Genomic DNA, 20,341 nt, shown 5'->3' with positions numbered 1-20,341 from the left:
GAAGAAAGAAGAAATGATGAGGAGTACCCAGCATTTTCTGTCCAGCCTCCAATGTAGTTCTGTGTCCTGCAATGATAACAAAAACCTAAAACTCCTTTAACTTTTAATAATATGCCAACACCTTTCTTGTGTACAGCATCTACCTCTCTAGATGGTGACTGTTACCCACCCTCTACTTCATACCATGAAGATACTACATCCCTCCAGCTCTGCCCCCACCTTCAATAACGACTTCCACAACCTGCACTGTCTCATGAGGTTTGTCAAGGAGCTAGAGCACAGCAGCTAAATTATCAAGAATGACCCTCCCCCTTAGCTGGTAGAAATGACTTACATGTCTGCTTACAACTGGAACTAGCAAGTCCCAAGTTTGCCCCAAGTTTTTGTCCTGCTCCAGCCTGGCTCTCCCTGCTAGTTGCTCTTTCAGAGGCTTGGGAGTGGCTCAGGAGTCCTTGCAGCTGAAGCCCCCACACCCATCCCTTGCTGCCCCTGCTTAGTGGGGGCTTCTGTGCATCCTGCCAGCACCAATGACCACCCCTACTCCTTCCATCCTTTCAGGGGCTTTAGAGCCAGGTGGTGGGGTGATGCTGCAAGTTACTTCACTCTCCACTCTTACCATGAGGGTGATAATAATACCTGTCTCACGAGGTAAGGATTAAAGGAACAGAAATTCTTCATGAGGTGTCTAGAGCACTCTATAGCTGCAGGCAATTGTGTGTGTGTGTGTGTGTGTGTGTGTGTGTGTGTGTGTGTACATGTTCTCCCAAGGGCCCTCTACATTTTCCATAATCACAGGACACTTGTGAGATTATTGTTTGTGTAACCCACATCCACTGAAACAGAAATAACACCATGCCTTACTAAAAATCTGGAAAAATACTCCTAAGTATTTTAAACACACACTTTAACAAAACTCAATGTTGTTTTATAATACTTATTTCATCTCTAAAATGAATCCTCAGCTTTTTATTCCTTGAGAAAAACAAACCTGAAGGCATAGACAATAACCTTTTCTAACAGTCAAATGTCATTCTCTAGGTATTCAAACAACTCCTAATTGCTAGACAATTCCTTGTCAGCACAGATATTAAATTGCTGCCAAGGGTTTGGACATTTAACTTTCAAGAACTTAGATTGATGATGATCATTACTTTCAATATTGGTGTGTGTGTGTGTGTGTGTGTGTGTGTGTGTGTGTGTGTGTGTGTGTGTTTCTTCCAGCAGATTTCTCTCAAGGAGCCAAAGGGCTGAACGGAAACTAAAAGCTGGCCACAGATCACCAAGGAGTAGCAAGCCAGAGACCGGTATTCAATGATGCTTCCCTTGGAGTACCTGGAGCCATGGGTGAGATGGGAAGGCGCCTCCTCCTCCTGATTAGGCTGCTCCGTGCAGGCACAGAGCAAACCGAAAGAGCCCGGAAACCCCAGCAAGACAAAGCTGCTACAGAAAAAGAACTGCTCAGCCGAGGCTGATACTACACACACTCAATTGCAACTTGTCCCGTGGCCGGAGCTAAGGGCATGGCCTCTTGAGTTATTTACTTGCTTCCTCTCCTTATAACTGAGTTGTGTGAGACTGAGCAGCCACTTAGCCCCTTAACTCCTTCATCTGTTAATACCCAGGACTAGAAGGATTCTCAAAGATCCCTGTCATCATAGAGTCTGTTTCTAATGTGAGGACAAAATTAGAATGAAACTACATCTTAAGGAAATAAATTTTAATTCATAAAATGTCACCTCTTGGTTAGAAGAGTCACAAAGAGAGTTGTTCCAATCACAGTTTCACCCATTAATTATAGGTAAACTCAACTTCAGTCCATTCATAGTCTTTGACTTCATGTGAAAAGTAAAAGATGACTTACTGGTGATTCAATGTCCTCTAGGAGTAAAACAGAACAGCGTTCACATTTCAACAGAGTTTGGGCTCGATGCATTATTTTCTTGACAATTTTCTCCAAGTCAGTCTGTTCTTCAAAGAGGTCATTCACCACCTCAAGCAAAGCCTGGGAAGGAGGAGATGGAAGTATTTAGGTGGCTACAAGACTGAAAAGAGTTGGTGATTTTTTCCCCCACAAAACCCCACATAGTCTTGCTCTAATGACATAAATACTTTTGTGTAGCTAATTTTTATAGCATTTGTGATTGTCTTAGTATAGTTCCATCATTCTATAATACACTCTTAAACTATAAAATACAACTGGAAAATGGATCTCATTCATATAATAGGGGTCATGTAGGCATTAGCTATAACTCACCCCACACAAACACATACCATAGTTTTTCTGCAGTGTGATTAATCATAAATCCAACATTTTATAAATAACAAATACTTAATTCTCCCCAAAGCATATTTATTTCAGAAAACTACAAAATAACCTTTCTTCCATATCGGGAAAATACAGCTACATGGTCACACATAAGACTTATTTTCACATCTCTCATAAAATCCTGAAGGAATTATAGTGGTGAATGCTAATTATGGTGCAGAGCCTCCGAAATGTATATTTTTTTTAAAAAATTCACTGATCCCTCTCTGCAAGAAAAGGAAAACTGCTTCATACCCAACTGTCCTGGGGGATATTTGATACTATTATATATTTCAGAAAAGAAAACATTGTTAATTCTGTCAAAGCAGCAAAATGGAAAGCACATAAATTAACAACAAAACACTCAAATTCTAATTTGAGTGCTTTGTACTTATTTAAAAATCAAATTAAACCAAGTATGGCGGTGCACACCTATAACCCCAATACTTAGGAGGCAAAGACAGGAGAATAGTAGGTTCAAAGCCATCCTCAGCCACTTAACAAGACCCTATTTCAAAATAAAAAAATGAAATAGGGCTGGGAGTATAGCTTGGAGGTAGAATGCCCCTGGGTCCTATCCCCAATTTGACACACAAAAAATTAAATTATAGTAGCCTGTCACTTTCTTTATCTAAGTGAGCTTGCAGTTTATACTTTAAAATAATATTTGCCTTGATTATTATTTTTTTTGAGGTATTGGAGATGGAACCCAGGGGCTTTCTACCTCTGGGCTACACTCCCAGACCTATTTTATATTTTATTTGGAAACAGGGTCTCACTAAGTTGCTGAGAGCCATACTAAGTAGCTGAGGCTGGCTTCAAACCGGCACAATCCTCCTGTCTCAGCCTCCCAAGTACTGGGATTACAATCATGCACCACTATGCCTGGCTTTGCTTAGAATTTTTAAGGACATGAATGTTGTTAGAGGTTTCAGAATAGTGGGCTATGTATAATATATACCACTAACCAAAGCAAAGAATTATATGGCCAGGGAATTAGCTGGAGATTGCTTTATTTAGTAGAGTTTAATAAGATGTGCAATCTCAGCTCTGACCTCTTAAAAAAAGATTTTGTGAATCCTCAAGTTCACATCTATTCAGTATGGCGTTGATCATCATCTCAGGGGCATGACTAATTTTCAACTTTTTTTCAATAAATTTAATTTGTCCTGAAACCATTTGAAACATGCAAAAATTTATTCTCTGATTCTATTCAGGTAGAAAAGCATGTAAATGAGTTAAAGGACGTATGAAATGAATCTAGTTTACTGGGCAACTAAAAGAGGACCAATGCCCCTGGGTGGCATTCTGTCTGGCTAACGGCCATATTGCTCTGTGATCCCAAATCAAAGAAAAACACCAGGAGATAAAACACAGTGAAGCCGGGCTCCTCAGGCATTTGGACCGCAAATCCCTGTAAGTGGTCAATGCACAATAACTTCATGTTCAAGTACAACATAAAATACCAGACAATTATCAGAATAATTATAAGCAAAATTCCCTGTTATTAAGGGTTGAAACATTATTTCCTTAATCATCCAAACTATTTCTTCAGATGAATCATATTAACTGAACAATTATTTAACTTTTCAATCTGTTGTGACTGCGTGGAAAGAGCCTCTGGGACCCACATACAAGAACATTTATCTCAGTGGAAAACTAATGCGTCTTGAGTCTTATAGTGAAAAATCACATTATAGTAATTTTATTGTTTCTAATTAAAAAATGCTGCTTTATTATTGAATGATTAAAAAGTTTCACAAATAACAATACAGACTAGCTCTAGAATAGGAGAAAAAAGAGAAGAAAATCTAGGAAGATTTGCAATACAACAGGTTCTGGAAGCATTTCACACACTTGAATCTTCCCTGCTTCTTAATGTCACCTGCCTTCCAGGAAATGAGTGTCTGTTTTTTTGGTGGTGTGTGTGCGTGAGGGGGGGGGGTACTGAGGTTCCTGGAAATTCTTCTACCTCTGGGATACACTCCCAGACCTATTTTATATTTTTATTTGGAAACAGGGTCTGGCTTTGAACCTGCGCGATCCTCCTGTCTCCGCCTCCCAAGCGCAGGGATTATAAGCGTGCGCCACCACACCCGGCCACCCCTTTCTTTTAGCCCCTTCTTTTGTTCCTGTGCTCATCCTTGGGTGTCTTTCCTTCTCTCACCTATACTTTATTTCCCAGATTAAGCCACCTAGTCTGTTGGCTTTAAATATCATCTATTGGCTGATGACTCCCAAATCTTAATCTCCAGCCCTGACATCACCATGAAACTTTAGGCTCCTGTATCCAGTTGTTCCCTTGCCATATGTGCAAGCCAAGCTTCTCACTCATCTCCCACATCAGCAAGCCCTGCAGATTTCACCACTCATGTCTCCCACTTCACACTGCCCCGTCCAGCCACATTATCTCTTGACTTCAATAGTCTTCTTCTAAATCCTCTTCTTGTTTCAGTCTTCCCCACCCCTCCATGTCCTTGTCTCCAGGGAAGCCAGGGCAATCTTTTTTAAAAGTGAACTCAACCCAGCTCAAAATCTTTAATAACTTTCCATGACACTAAGAAAAAAAGAAAAAAATTTAACATGCCCATAGGCCTTTCCTCCATGTGGCCCCAGGCTCACCTCCCCACCCTTCTTTTCTTTTATTTCATTCTCTCCTTTTCCCCCTGCTTCCTAAACACACTAACCTAGGGCCTTCTTTAAAAAAAAAAAACTAGTACTTTTACCCCAAACAACAACAACAACAACAACAAATATTTGCATCCACTTCTATTTGGAGTCAGTGCTAAAAGGAATCTTTTGCCATAACCTTTCAGGATTATACAAATGAAAACAATCCCTGGACTATTCAAAACTCATTTGCTGCTCTTAAAAGACCTAATGACTCAGAAACTGGAGAGAGAGAGAGAACTTGGATGACTGTCAGCAGTGTTTCTTTCTACTCACCCGGCTTCTTTCATACTCTTTCCTTGAGGCAGCAAAGAGCTGAGCATTAGATATGGCAATGCCACAAAAGGGAAGATACATCTGCATGACCTGGGGCAAAGAGAGCATTAAGAACATTAAACATCCATCGCTGAGCTAAAGTCCATATTTCCTACACATGCCTCATTGGAACACTTTCTTTGTAGCCATAGGGACTGGATATAGAGCTTTTGATATTAGTGTCTTAATATCAGAAGGGATATTTTTTCAGAGTTACTTATAGGATAGAATAAATCAATCTTTAATCTTTGAAGCTTTGAAGACATAACGTGAAGCAACAGATTATAAGAACTATGTTACAGAAATTGTGACCCAGGAACCGTGTATTCCTATTTTGATAAAAGAAAACTGAGTAAGCGAATGAACAGGAATTCACCTGTAATATAAGCCTGCATCCACACTCACACTTGCAAGTAGGTGGCATGAGACAGTTCTTTCTATACAGGGGTCTGTAGCAAGGAATCTCCCTTGACCTGTTGGCCACCACATTTAAGCACACCTTTTGGCATGGGCCCAGCAGGAACTTAAAAAGCGCCATAGTTATTACCACTGCTGGGTATGTAAAACTGGACACAAATGCAAACTGGTTGGGCAGTTCTGCAGAAGCCTATTTGAGGGAAGGCTGGGAGCCTTCCTGTGGGAAGACACATCCAGCCGTGCTGGGTCTGACCCCAGGAAGCCCTTCTCATTACAGAAGTCTCCATGGAGGGGTCTTCACTTGAATTCTTCACCAGAGATTGATTCCTGACAGCTAGCATGTTGCAAGTGAAGACTGGAGGGACTACTTCCCTAAACTCCTCATAATGTAGAAGGAACAAATGAAATGTCTTTGAAAAAATGTCTTTGGGATTTGTCTAAAGCAGAAGGTAAACAGCGTGGTTTATAGCACAGTGTCTGTCTTTCTGTGTCTCTGACACACACAGTGGTGCCCTGTGAAGAAAGAGGTGCGGAGCAATAGCAAAGCAAAACAGTTCCCAACATGCCCAGCAGAGGGCAGTGCACTGCGCACCTTGGGTAAGTCTCAAATTTAGCCGATCCCCTTCACAGGAGCACACATGGGACACCTCCCCGAGGCGCCCAGAATGAATTACCTCAAGTGGAAGGTGATTTTGCCAATCGTGGTAAATAAAAGATGAAGGGCAATTGCCATTCCCTATCATTTCTTTTGCATCTAAAACCTTGCTTTGGTTACTAGGCATTCTCCCCTCTATACTAGGGACCCTAAAAGAATTTCAGAGCCCCAGGAAAGCTAAAGCTAGGTCCTCACTCCTAAAGAAGAGAGAGAAACAATGATATCGATACTAAGAGGAGATTAAAAAATCAGTAAGGTGTGTGTGTGTGTGTGTGTGTGTGTGTGTGTGTGTGTGTGTGTTAGGGACTGAACCCAGGGATGCCCTACCACTGACCTACATCCCCAACCCATTTTAGTGTTTATTTTGAGATAGAGTCTTGTTAAGTTGCCCGGGGTGGCTTCCAACTTGTAATCCTCCTGACTCTGCTTCCTGAGTTACTGGGATTATAGGTTTGAGCCACTGTAAATCCATTTTTACAGATCTTTTCAGGATATACCCTTCACTGAGTTTCCACTTGTTGCCTTCTGTAATCAGATATTATTTCTGTTGCTCTTCTATCTCCTTCCTTGTCACTCTTCTCCATGCCTTAGTAAATTTCTCCATAATCCAGCACAAAGCTTTTGATATAAAGCTGCCAGGTATTCCTCTAGAATTCATCTGCTTTTACCCAGAATGGAGCCACTTTCAACATCACCTACACACAGAGATAAATTTTCTTGCAGTTTTCTATTTTTGTTTTTGTTTGTGCTTTCCTGCCATGGAGACAGTGTCTGTGATAGGATAAAGAAGAGGAGGAAATATGAGTTACTTATTATAACTCTCTACCACTTATTTATTTTGCCTTGAGGAGTTAAGACCAAGGTGGCTTATAAGTCAAACAAATAGGAAGAAGAGTGTGACAAAATGAAGATTTGAAATGTTTTCTAATATATCACAGGCTTTCTTTATTTAATTAATAATACTAATATTTAATGAGCTATACATTAGGCACTATGAGTAGGTAATTAAAAAGGAATCTGAATATTGGATCAGATTTGCCTTTTTTAGGAATTTTTGTGTGAAATTCAATATCACTTAACCTCTCTGGGCCTATTTACTGATCTTTAAAACACCTGGTTTAAGACTTTTTTTTTTTTTTTTTTTTGTAATGGGGATGGGACCCACGGGCATTCTACCTCTGACTACACCCCCAGCCCTATTTCTTATTATTTATTTTGAGACAAGATCTCACTGAGTTGTTCACGGCCTCACTGAGTAGCTGAGGCTGTTTGTGAATCACAATCCTCCTATTTCAGCCTCCCAAATGCTGGGATTACAAGTGTGCACCACCACGGCCAGATTTAAGACCATTTTTATTCTAATATTTGGTGATTCAAATAGTTAGAAATATCAGTTAGCTGTAATATTCTATATGCTAAAGAAAATAAAGAATACAATGGTCATGTTTGTGTCTTATTCAAGAAATAACCATTTACAGTAGTAACTGGCACTAACAACCAATGTGGCAGGCATGATTTGAGGTGGTGGGCATGATGGTAAACATCTGTAAGTGTTATATCCATTGATTTTCACAACTACATACATTAAACCACCAAATTTCTTTTCTAATGAAAAAATGGAGGCTTTGAGATCTTACACAAGTTGCCTGAAGATAATTTTCTATAAGTCTCTCTTCCCTTCTCTTCTCTCTCTCTCTCTCTCTCTCTCTCTCTCTCTCTCTCTCTCTCTCTCTCTCTCTCTTGTGTGTTGTGTGTATGTGGTACTAGGGATGGAACCCAGGAGCTTCCTACCTCTAGGCTACACTCCTAGATTTATTTATTTATTTATTTATTTATTTATTTATTTATTTATTTATTTAGAAACAGGGTCTTACTAAGCTTCTGAGAGCCTCACCACGTAGCAGAGGCTGGTTTTGAACCTGGGCAATCCTTCTGTCTTAGCCTTCCAAGTACTGGGATTACTAGCGTGCACCATCATGCCTGGCTAAGTCTCTCATGTTTCTGTACATCTTGCCAACAGAAGCACTGGGTCTACCTTTCATGGATGTTTGTACAGTGAATAGTTCTGAAAGGTACAGAAATTATCTCCTTCCAGAACAAAGAGCAGAGTTGTTTACTATCCAATGTAATAAAGGTAAGATCCCCCTCTAGGTAGAAGTGAGGCAGGCTTACTGTCCATCAGAAAAGATTTGAGTTCCTTGCACTTGGGCTCTTATCCTGTAAGGCAGTCTATTAAGTGTGCAGTTATCAGGGTCAGGGAACCAGCACCTAGCACGAATGCTGATACTCTGTCCATTGCGACTACTGTGAGTAGTACTCTGTTCTTTCTCACTGATTCAGTAGTCCTATGTCTTCTTCCAACATTGATGAGACTGTGGCCAATTAATTCATTACCTTACAAGTATAGTGAAATCCTGGACCTTTCCACGGTTTGTGACAAGGTCACCTAGGTAGTCAGTGGTGGAGCTGGATTTGGAATTCCTCAGCCTGGCCCTAGACTCTACCTTCCTACCATCTACATTCTCCTGCCTCCCTTTGATATTGGTGTGATGGCCCAGTTAACTGCACCATGATAAAACAGATTTTAAGTAGATTATTCGAGTAAATGAACTACAGAAGCAGTACTTCTGGTAGAGCAGATATAACCTAGGTTTAGACATAACCAGTCCTCAGGTGGTGATCTCTCTAACAATTGATTTAAGGCATATTCTAAAATGACATCAGATGGTGCTGATAGGCACCTCAGTGTGGTTTTGGAGGCCAAACTAGAACAGTCAAGTGGAACAGAAGCTGGCTTTAGACTAGCCTAGCAGCAGGCAGCAAGACCCTGGCTTCCAGGAGTTTTAAGGGTCAGTGGTAGAAGTAAGAGAAAGAACAGAAGAAAGAATAGCCCTGAGTCAGGGAGTGGAGTAGGGCTGGGGCTGGGGCTGGGGCTGGGGCTGGGGCCAGCTAGAGTGGAGTGAGTCAGGGACTGCCTAAGGGACCCCGACCTGGGTCCAGTAGGAGCACGTCAGTGTCCCCAGAGCCTGAGAACAGATGCCACAGTGTCAGCTAATGACAAATCATGTCATCTTCATCAAATTTTGTTTCTGTTAAGCCTAGTTTTTTGTCTAAAAAGTTAGAATTTGCAAGTAATTTTTCCAAATAGTATAATTTTTTTTAAGTTAGATCAGTAGAACTAATTATTTACTCAACCCTACTGCATTGGACGAAGCCCTCCTTGGTTCAGTCCTGATATCTGAGTGGTTTTGCACAAGCTCAAGAAAAGCAACTCCCTAATTTTCTTCTGTTTTAAATGTCTAAAAAATGTCACTTCCATGAAATTTTCTCATGTAAAATGTAACAAACCTCCCATATCTCAATGTAACTTCAATTCTTGTTCGTTGATGGGAATTAAAGACAACAAAAACTCTGCTAATTTAAACCAATTATGAGGCATTTAACATGACATTTTGAGTGGCAAAAGAGACTCCTGCTGTCTTATTTTGTGTACTCTAATTTATCAAGTTGATGCTTCCACAGTAGCATCCGAACAAAAGCAAATGGCAAAACGAATGTCCTACCCACTGTACTTGGAGTGTGCAGATCAGCTCAATTTAACAAGAGTTGCCCGGCTGCCTTCTCATGTTGAACACAGGCTAACTGTGCAACATGTGTGATAAATCGCATGGTGCCAACACGACTCTCCAGTTGGCCACTAGCTTTAATTATATTCATGAAAGGGTTCCTAACCAGCTCAATCTCTTCAATAATTGCACAGAATATAAGGCAAAAGTTCAAGTGTCAATCTGGAGTTAATGACCTTCAGAGATCTGGCCCCAGCTATATTTTCTAGTCTATACATTTATGCCTCAAGGAAACTGGAGAATTTTCCCAAGTTTATTCCCAAATAATCTAATCTCCAATTCCACCATGTCTCTACTATCGGCATCATCTGCAATTCTTTTCTCTTCTACTCTTCATTTCCAACCCTATCTATCAATGTTTTAATGTTCATTTTAAATTTTATCATATTCAAGTTATTATTTGGATATGTATTTAAAATAACAAAATAATTTTAAAATAACATTTTAAATTTGCACTTTTGGAATGATTTACTTAAACATTTCAGATGCATTGATGTATCAGTGTCTATGTTACATTAGATCTACTTTATTTGGTCAGGGATGGTGGTGCACATCTCTAATCCCAGTGCTTGGGAGGCTCAGACAAGAGGACTACAAGTCTGAGACCAGCTTCAGCAACTTAGCAAGGCCATCAGCAACTTAGAAAACCCTGTTTTAAAATAACAAATAAAAAGGACTAGGGATATAGTCCAAAAGTAGAATGCTCCTGGGTTCAATCCCTAGCACACACCACACACACACACACACACACACACACACACACACACACACACACATAATTTTCAACTGTTCTGCAAAACAATCACCTACATTTAAGTCAATTGGAAAAATGTTTTATAGTGAAGAACCTTGGAAGATAGAAATATCTCCTTCCAGAGCAAAGGAGAGAACTGTCTACTCTTCAATATATATTGCAATAATATTTCATTCTGGGATAGGGACAGGCAGGCTTATAGTCCATTATAAAATATCTGGGCTTTCTTCATGTGAAGTTTCTATCCTATGACAATGTCCCATATAATCTGTGTATGATGTGCCTATTAAATATTTTATCCCAAGCTATAAGCATTAATTCATGTATCATGCATATTATAAACTCTAAAGTAAGGATCCCAGGTACACTTCTAAAACTATATTAAATTAATTTACTCCAAATCAAGTCAATTGTCCTTGATTTGATTTTCTCATTCTATCTATTCTTCCCTCTACTACATTGTTTCCTTTATTTTCATAATTAAACTAGAAATTTTATGTATAGCTCGATAGCATCTTTAACTTCCTTCCAAATAAAATGAGCACCTTGGAATATCTTAATTCTCACTATCACTTTTTTGGTATACATATTAATGTTTACTTTTATTACAAAAAATCAGATATTACTATAATTATTATTGTTAATTAATGTTTATTTAGATTTCCTCTCAAGTGTACCAAGTCTTCCATTTTATCCCTTCTAGAATATTCTTCTTTCTTTCTTTTTGAAGATAATCCTTTAGAGTGTCCTTTAGTGTTGGTGGTAAATGCTTTGTTTTTGTTTGATATAATTGTGTTTATTTTATGGTCACTCTTAAATGTAATTTACTTGGGTATACAATTCCAGGGTTAGAGTTATTTTCTATCAGTACTTAGTATAATTTATTCCTCTATCGTGGACACTAAAAATCATGGTACATTTGTAATCCCAGCATTCGGGAGGCTGAGACCAGAGGATTGCGGTTCGCAGACAGCCTCAGCTACTTAGTGAGGCCCTCTGCAACTTAGTGAGACCCTGTTTCAAATAAAGAATAAAAAATAGGGCAGGGGGTGTAGCCCGGAGGTCAAATGCCCCTGGGCTCCATTCCCAGACTCACACACACACACACACAAAAAAAAAAAAGTTAGCTGTTAATCTTTGTAGGTTATCTGATTTCGTTTCTGTTTTCTTTTCACTGTTGTCTGCTTCTTTTATTTTAGGCCCTTTTGATGTGCTTGGTAGCCACTTGTACTTTCTAATCTCAATCAAAGGTTTAATAGAATCAAATAAAACTCTAAGACATAAAGATGGTCCCTGATTTATGATGGCTCAACTTACAATTTCTCAACCTTACAATGGTATGAAAGCCATACATGGCCAGTAGAAACTGTACTTTGAATTTTGAATTTTGATCTTTTTCCAGGCTAGCCACATTCAGTACAATAGTCAGTACACTGTTATGCTGGGCAGTGTAGCAAGCAGCAGCTCCCAGTCAACCAGGTGTTTACAAGGGTAAACAAGTGACACACTACAGTGTATTGTGCTGCTAAGCCAGAACTGGTAGTTTAGGTGTATTAGTGCATTTTTTTATTTATGATATTTTTTTAGAATAGGCTTTTATTGGGATGTAACCCCATCATAACTCTTTGCCCAAGATCTTTATTAACAGAGGGAATGCTTTACCCTGTGACATTCATTGGCATTGCAATTCAACGCTCTAGGCCAGACTCAATCGCACCAATGTGAGAATACCAATGTGAGAATATAATTCGTGGAGTTTCTAAATAAATGTACAGGAGACACAGGCAAATGCAATTTTGAAATACAGATAAAAGAAAATGGAAGCAGTGTGGTAAAAGACTACCAAAAAACCAGAGTGGTTTCCATATTTTTAGCCCGAGAGTAACAGATATCTTTTTTTAAAAATCACAAAATAAAACAACAAAAATATACTTATTTCCTCTGTTCTTTTTGAAGTCCCTCCTTTCCATAAAAAAGAGAAAAGATTCCTAATTTGGCCTTCACCATCTAGTTACTGAAAGCCAAAGGTCTAAAGAACCTTAATGACTAAGGAGCTAATGAGTCTGGATATCCATGTGCAGCGCTTTTCAGCTTGAAAGCACTTTGTGAACAGTGGCTAATTAATCTTTACAACATCCCACTCAGAAAGGGAGTAAAGATGGAAATCATTAAACAGTGTAAAAAAGTCACTTTAGCCCTGAAAACTCATGAAAGTATCATTAATAAGCATAAAACCTGTACACTGGGATAAAGCCAATGGTCTGGTCTGGGCCAGGCATGCATCATTAAAGAAGAATGCTGGAGATCGGCACTGGGATTCCCAGGGAACTGGGACCAGGCCCCTTACGAACCCCACTCCTGAAAGGCAAATCAGCCTGACTAGTGGAGTCACCCTCAGCTGCCTGAATGGCTAAGAGAAGCTTTCCTCACCAACCGGCAACAACTCCATCCTTTGTGCAGGTGCTGAAAACTGCACTGGAAGAGCTCCTTCTGCCCTCAGGCAAGAAGTGTGAGGCAAAGCTTTCCTGACTCCCTGCCCACTGACCTGGGACTGGGGATGTTTTAAGGGAGTTGTAATTCAAACACTAAATAGACTCTTCGAGTACAGTCATTTGGAAAATAACATATCAAAATGAATGCAGTCATATTATTTTCACATGATGAAACATGTTCAAAACCTTTTTAGAAATAGAATATTAAAAGATAGTTTTAAAAAAAATAAGTTTAGAGCTTTCTAAGGATTCCAGAGCAACTCTTGGCTTCCAGAGGTGTCTTCGCGTTCCCTGCAATTTCATTTCTGGTCAAATTTGGAAGTGACAATGGCTAGGGCTTTTATTTTAAGAATTAGAATCATAAATGAATCTTGTTAGCTCACATCTAAATGAATACTTTGGAGCCGGGCGCGGTGGCCCACGCTTGTAATCCCAGCATTCGGGAGGCTGAGACCGGAGGATCGCGGTTCGCGGGCAGCCTCAGCTACTTAGTGAGGCCCTCTGCAACTCAGTGAGACCCTGTTTCAAAATAAAGAATAAAAAATAGGGCAGGGGGTGTAGCTCGGAGGTCAAATGCCCCCGGGTTCCATCCCCAGACCCGCACACACACACACAAAAAAAGGTATACTTTGGGCTAAAAGATGCCTTTTTCTATAAGTGACATGCTCTCTTATCAAGAAAGCAGCCTCCAGGAGATATAATAAATCACAGCCTTTGCCTTTTGGATGTGGTGTGAGATAGATGATTCGAATACATACTTGTAGAGATGTCCACTATAAGAAATAACATCTTATAAGAATGAGATGGGGTGCTTTGTTCACAAAAGGCAAGGAAGGATAAGATAGCAAGTAAAGAAAAAGGGGAAGCTTTGGTTTGAATAGGTAGAGGAGATAACAGAGCAGAGCTGCAGTAAGAAGCCTTGTGAAGAGGAACCAGCAAGGCAAGGAAGCCCACGCCGGGGCCCCCGCCGGGGCCCTCGCTGGTCCAAAGCCATGGCAGAACACACTCTAGTGTGAATTCTTATGGATTCTATTCCTCCTACTAGGCACCTTCATCATTCTTCCATTTTCTCTTTTGGGGGGAGGGGTGTGAATGATTCTGTTTCTGTCCCTGGGTATTAAAACTGGGACCCCAGGGGAACTGGATTGAGCAAAGCAAATGTTGGTTAAATATCTCCAAGGGGCCACGCTTATCCAAGGGCGGGCCGACTGAGTGGAATTGCCGGCAAGTAGCCTTGTAGCAGCAATGCTTTTTCTTGGATTTCTTAAAGGCTCTGGTTGGCTGGCCACTTGAATCATGTGGGTACTGGTCATAAAACTCAATTCCCTTATTCCTCTTTGGCCCCCATGCCTACAACTTTAAAGAAATCATCTTTTGTCTGGAGGCAGTTCTAAATTCCCACCCTTTTATTCACACATATTCCATTGAAGGGAAAACCCTAAAAATCTGTCACAGGAGCCATGTCCATTTTAGGACAATTTTAATATTTTGCTGATCATAATATTTTAACAAAAAATACTCATATTTTTACCACCCAGTCATGAGCACTATTAATATTTTGAAGTATATCATTTGAATTTTCTTTTTCCCTTCATATAAACCCAAATAGGCTAATCTTATACAGAATATTTTATCTGCTTTATTTTCACTTTTTATAACTAGCAATCACTTATTATGGCCAATTTCTATGGAAGCAAAATATTCCATTGTATGGTCGAAAAAATAAAATTTACAGAGAAAGAAAGAAAGAATAGTAGTCTCCTAGGCTAGCAGTGGCAACAGAATTAACTGTAAAAAGGCATAAGGGTCTTCTGGGGCATGTCCTAAAACTGACTTACGGTGATCATTGCACCATTCATAAAATTACTAAAATCAATTGAATTGTTCACTTGAAATGGATGATTTCATGATATGTAAAATATACCTAAATAAAGCTGTTCAAATTACCCTAAATATCATACTTATGTGGATTAATATAGTTTACTTAGTCAACTGTATACCAGTGAATATTTAAGTTGTTTCCAACTTTAGATTAATAATCCTGGGGTTAGACTTCCTTGCAATTAAATCTTTGTGTATCCTATGATTATATTCTTAGAATAAAACTCTATTACTGGTGCTCATTTATTTTATTTGACAGATATTTATGTAGTATTTCTCTGTGCTAGGCAATATTTTACATGCTTTACTAATATTGATTCACTGATGTCTTTGTACTTTTTAAATGATATACAAGTTTTACTTTTAGTTAAAGAGAAAAGTATACAAGTACATAGAGTAACACAAGTATAAATTTTCTTCTTTTCTTGGCCACTCTCCTCCCAAGGAACACCCCCTGCTAATATTTAATATTTATAGTGTATTTTTCTGGACTTTTTAATTAACTGCATATATATATATATATATATATATATATATATATATATATATATATATATATATTCTTGTTTGGGGGATGTTTAAATATAAGTAAGATAACACTATAAGTTGTTTTCTACTTTTTTTGTTGTTGTTTTGGTACTAAAGATTGAACCCAGGAGCATTCTACCTCTGAGCTACATTCTCAGCCCCATTTCATTTATTTATTTTCAAACAGAATCTCATTAAGTTGCAGAGGGCCTTGCTAAATTGATAAGCCTGGCAGCAAACCTATGATCTTCCTGACTCAGCCTCCCAAGAACTGAGATTACAGGCATATGCCACCATGGTCGGTTTTTTTTTTTTTAATGTTTCCTACAACTTTTTAAACTTGAGAATATATCTTGGAAATTCTTACATGTCAATTTAGAGATTTAATCTCTGAAGAATATCCTAGTGGGTGGATATAACCATTAATAGATATTTGCATTATTTTAAAATGTTTTCGCTATTACAAATAATGCTGCTGTGACCTTTCTTATAAATATATCTTGTACACCTGGACAGTATTTCTGTTGGATAGATTCCTAGAAATAAATTTTCAGGGATGGAGAAATACATGCATAAAAATTATTAATAGCTACTGCCAAATCATTCTCCAAAAAACCTCTATCAATTTATACTCCCACTAACAGTAATCATAGAATTTATTTACTCCCACTCATAAGACATTGAATGCTATCATTTTGTTTTAATCTTGTCTGATAGATTAAAATTAATACTCATTTTTGCCTTATCTTAATTTGTTTGATCACTACTGATATTGAACATTTTGCATGATTTGTTGGTTATCTCTACCTTTTAAATGTGGTCTCTTTGTCTTTTTCTTATTTCTTACTGGCCTTTCATTTGTATCTTATTGCTTAGTAAGCAGTCTTGTGTTCTAGGAATATTAATCATTTTCCATTTTTAAAAATCATGAAACCTTACTTGATAGTCAGAAATAATTATCTGTTTGATAGAACCCAAAGACTGACAAGCTATGATTACTTTGTCTAAGATGAGTAAGCATTACGTCTCAGTAAACTTTGCCTACTCCTTCTCTTGGTTTGAGAACTTTTACAAAGAAAGCTACCTATATATACTCTGTCAATGTTATTTTAATAAGCAGGTTGATCTACATATATCATCCTGCCCATTTGTTCCATCTGTCTCTGTAACTCAGCCCCTGCAAGAAGTCAATCTGAGCTACAGTTTGATCTGGTATACGTGGGTTTTAGTTATTATGATCATTATGGTTCCCTACTTACCAAGCAAGGGTGTGAATGCAGAAAGCTGTACTATATGGAATCAACAACCTGATGCTAGAAAAAATTCTATGTATTATAATCAACATATGAACCGAAAAACTCCACTTAGACTATTTTCTGATGAAAAATACCTAAGTTTTCCTTTGAGCTTGAAATGCATGCATACTATTTCCTTCTATTAGGAGCAGGAGCCTTCCTTTCACCATATCATGCATGGAACTCCTTTTGTTTTGACAATTCCTCATTATTAAATTAGTGGACATACATACAATATGAGGCCTTGTGTGTCTCGATGCCTCGATGCTTTCATTTACATAACGCTTCTCAAGTTTCATCCATACTGTAGCATATATTGCTACTTTATTCCTTCTTAGCAATTTCTTTTAAATTAATAGACTTTACTTTTTAAAGTACTTTTAGTTTTTCACAATCTTGCTGGTATTTGGGGATGTCCATGATTTGGATTTTAGCCATTCTAATAGGTAAGAATGTGGTGATAACCCATTGTTGCTTGAATGCTAATTCCCTTATATGATGTCAAGTATCTTTCCATAGGTTTATTTTTCAGTCATGGATATTCTCCTTGGTGCAATCTTTTGCACTTTTTTTTTTTTTTTTTTTTTTTTGCAGTACTGGATGGAACCCAGGGGCATTCTACCTCTAAGCTACACCTCTGGTCCTAATTTTTAGTCTTTTTTTATTTTGTGAAACAGGGTCTCACAGAGTTGTGAAGGGCATTGCTATGCTGCTGGTGGTGAACCACGATCCTCCGGTCTCAGCCTCCTGAATGCTGGGATGACAAGCATGCGCCACCATGCCTGGCTCTTTTGCACACTTTTAAGTAGAGTGGTTTATTTTCTTATTTTTTAGTTTGGGTTCTGAATACCAATCTCTTTTTTTTTTTTTTTTTTTACCAGAAATGTGTTTTACAAAGCATTTTCTCCCAGTCTTGTCCATTCGTTGCAGGTTTTTTTTTTAATTAAATAAAGCTCAACCAGATTTAAATTTTACCTCTGATTCCATAGAACATTAGCTTTAATAAAATTCTTAATTTCCTCCGATCTCCAAGCTTATCTCAATATCAGTCTATCCTAAACAATATCCTTTTGTCCAGGCCCAAGAGAAAGGGCAATTTAAAATTTTATACTATGTTGAGATTTAGGGTTTAATTTGCTATTTTTTCAAAATATAAGAATATAATAAAGTAGGCTAGCCATGCAAGGGCTAACTTTTGAGTTAACAGAGTTGGTGCCACCAAATACTTCAGGCAGCCAAGAAAAAGTCTTTCTTCTGCAAACTTGGTTCTCCTGCCTCAAGTCAGCTTTGCTTCACCACTAATTCCCTCTGCCTTTGACTTTAGTCTCTGTCCCAGCCCTCCGTGATGGCGATCACCTCTGCTACCTTCTACGCCCAGGTTTCAGTCTCTGACTCCATCACAACTTGAGCTGTTAAAATGTCAGCTTCCTCTAACTTGTGGTCTAGTTTTAGCATTCCCGCTGCCAGATTGAACTGAATGCTGAATTCAATCATATTAATTAACTAGGTACCAAAATTCCTTCCTTTCTTCTGTGTCTTTAATAGTCACCTCTGGATGATTCTCAAAGTTAACCGTTTGGGACAAACCTTTTCCCTGCGCATTCCACATTGCCAGATGCCTATAAAACATTTCAGCTTGAAGATCCGTAAGCGACTTCAAAAATCAGTATTTCTCAAACCAAGCTTAGCACCTCAACTCCTCCTCTTCTCCCAAAGAAAGAGGGAGCTCCTCCCAAATGCTCTATTTGTGACAAGTGAAGTATTAATGTTGAAATTACTCAGTTTCAAACCCTGCAGCTAAGACTGGGTGTGGTGGCGCACGCTTGTAATCCCAGTACTTGGGAGGCTGAGACAGGAGGATCGCACAGGTTCAAAGCCAGCCTCAGCTACTTAGTGAGGCTCTCAGCAACTTAGTGAGACACCGTTTCCAAATAAAATAGAAAATAGGTCTGGGAGTGTAGCCCAAAGGTAGAAAGCCTCTGGGTTCCACCCCAGCACCACAAACCCTGCCATTATCATTGACTACTATCCATACACATGTAGGCGAAAGTTATTGCAATTGAACAAACAGCTTTTTACTTATTTTTATTGTTATTATTTTATTGGGGACTGAACCCAGGGATGTTCATGTCTGAGATAGACTCCCCAGCCCTATTTTTAATTTATTTAAATTTTGAAACACGGTCTTGCTAGATTACTGAGGTTCTGGATAAGTTGCTGATACTGACCTTGAACCTGGATCCTTCTATGTTAGCCCTCTGAGTACTTGGATTAGAGGCATGCACTACCACATCTGGCTTTAAACACAGCTTTTGAAATTTCCATTCCCCAAAGCCTCTGAACCAGCACTGTCAACCCTCACCATCTCTAGCAATAACCCCCAGACCACTCACCATTACTATAACCTACAAACATTCATTTTACATCCAGAAAAGCCATAAATTTAAACACACTATCTTTCCCAGTAGGCCCTGTTGCTAAATTTTTAATATAAGAAACAATATAAATGTCTTACATATTAAAGTCCAGGTTTTTAAAACTACTTTTGTATGAGCATTTTTATACCACCTGCAGTATTTTTTAAAATTTCATTAGAAACACATCAGAAAGTATCTCCAATATTTAAGACTATGGTTTAGTATTTTACCGATGTTTATGGAATATATATAATAATCTCAAGAAAGATAGTGAGGAAATATAAAATTGCTATTCAGAGAAACACCAAAGACCCAGAGGGGATTCTTCTATTTGTATATCTTTTTTTTTCATTTTCCAAAAATAATTTATCATCAAAATGCAACACCGCTGACATGGATAATAAACCAAACTATTTTTTAATTGCTTGGCAATATTCTCCAGTGGAGTTTAAAACAGAGAAGCCTCTGAAAAATATGCTGAGATCATTAATATTTTATTAGTTTAGTAGTACCCTAAAATGAATATTATAAATGTAGAGGCCTTGATAAATTCATAAGTTGTGTCTATGCAACTACAACCAAAAAAAAAAAAAAAAAAAAACACTACCTAGCAAATTCAAGATGTTCACAATGGATAACTTTGAAGACAAAGAGAGCTTAAAACTTTGACCTAATAGCAAATAAAACTTTGTGTAGGGTTAATTATGTATTTCAAGACTGGAATATCCATTCAAGGTGATAAGGAGAAAACTTTCTATATTATTCATCAGTTATTCAGCAGGATTTCTCTTTCTGTGTCTTAGAACCATCTAGCTTAAGCACTAGGAAGCTGTCTTCAAAGCCAAAATGCTTCATTATCCCCACCCCACACAGCCACTCTTCACCCATAGTGTGTCTAAAACATGGTTTCATTCCTTCTTATTTCTCCTCATGATTCAATTTTTTTTAAAATATTTAAGAACTACGCCTGGCATGGTGGCTCACGC

General features: G+C 38.4%; 1 protein-coding gene across 1 annotated transcript in view; it reads right to left on the bottom strand.

Moving 5' to 3' along the window:
• The window catches only part of PDE11A (phosphodiesterase 11A), a gene marked incomplete at both ends in the record, with an annotated part of 418,278 nt that overhangs the window by 263,108 nt on the left and 134,829 nt on the right, over positions 1-20,341 (bottom strand). The window contains 2 exons of the mRNA XM_080689375.1: positions 1,862-2,002; positions 5,252-5,341. Of these exons, the coding sequence (XP_080545501.1) occupies positions 1,862-2,002; positions 5,252-5,341 (231 nt within the window). The remainder of the gene's footprint in view (positions 1-1,861; positions 2,003-5,251; positions 5,342-20,341) is intronic.

This window comes from Muscardinus avellanarius (assembly GCF_963383645.1).
Source record: "Muscardinus avellanarius genome assembly, chromosome: 2".
NCBI lineage: Eukaryota > Metazoa > Chordata > Mammalia > Rodentia > Gliridae > Muscardinus > Muscardinus avellanarius.
Note: the sequence above shows the minus strand (reverse complement) of the source record. Positions and strands in the feature narration are given on the sequence as shown.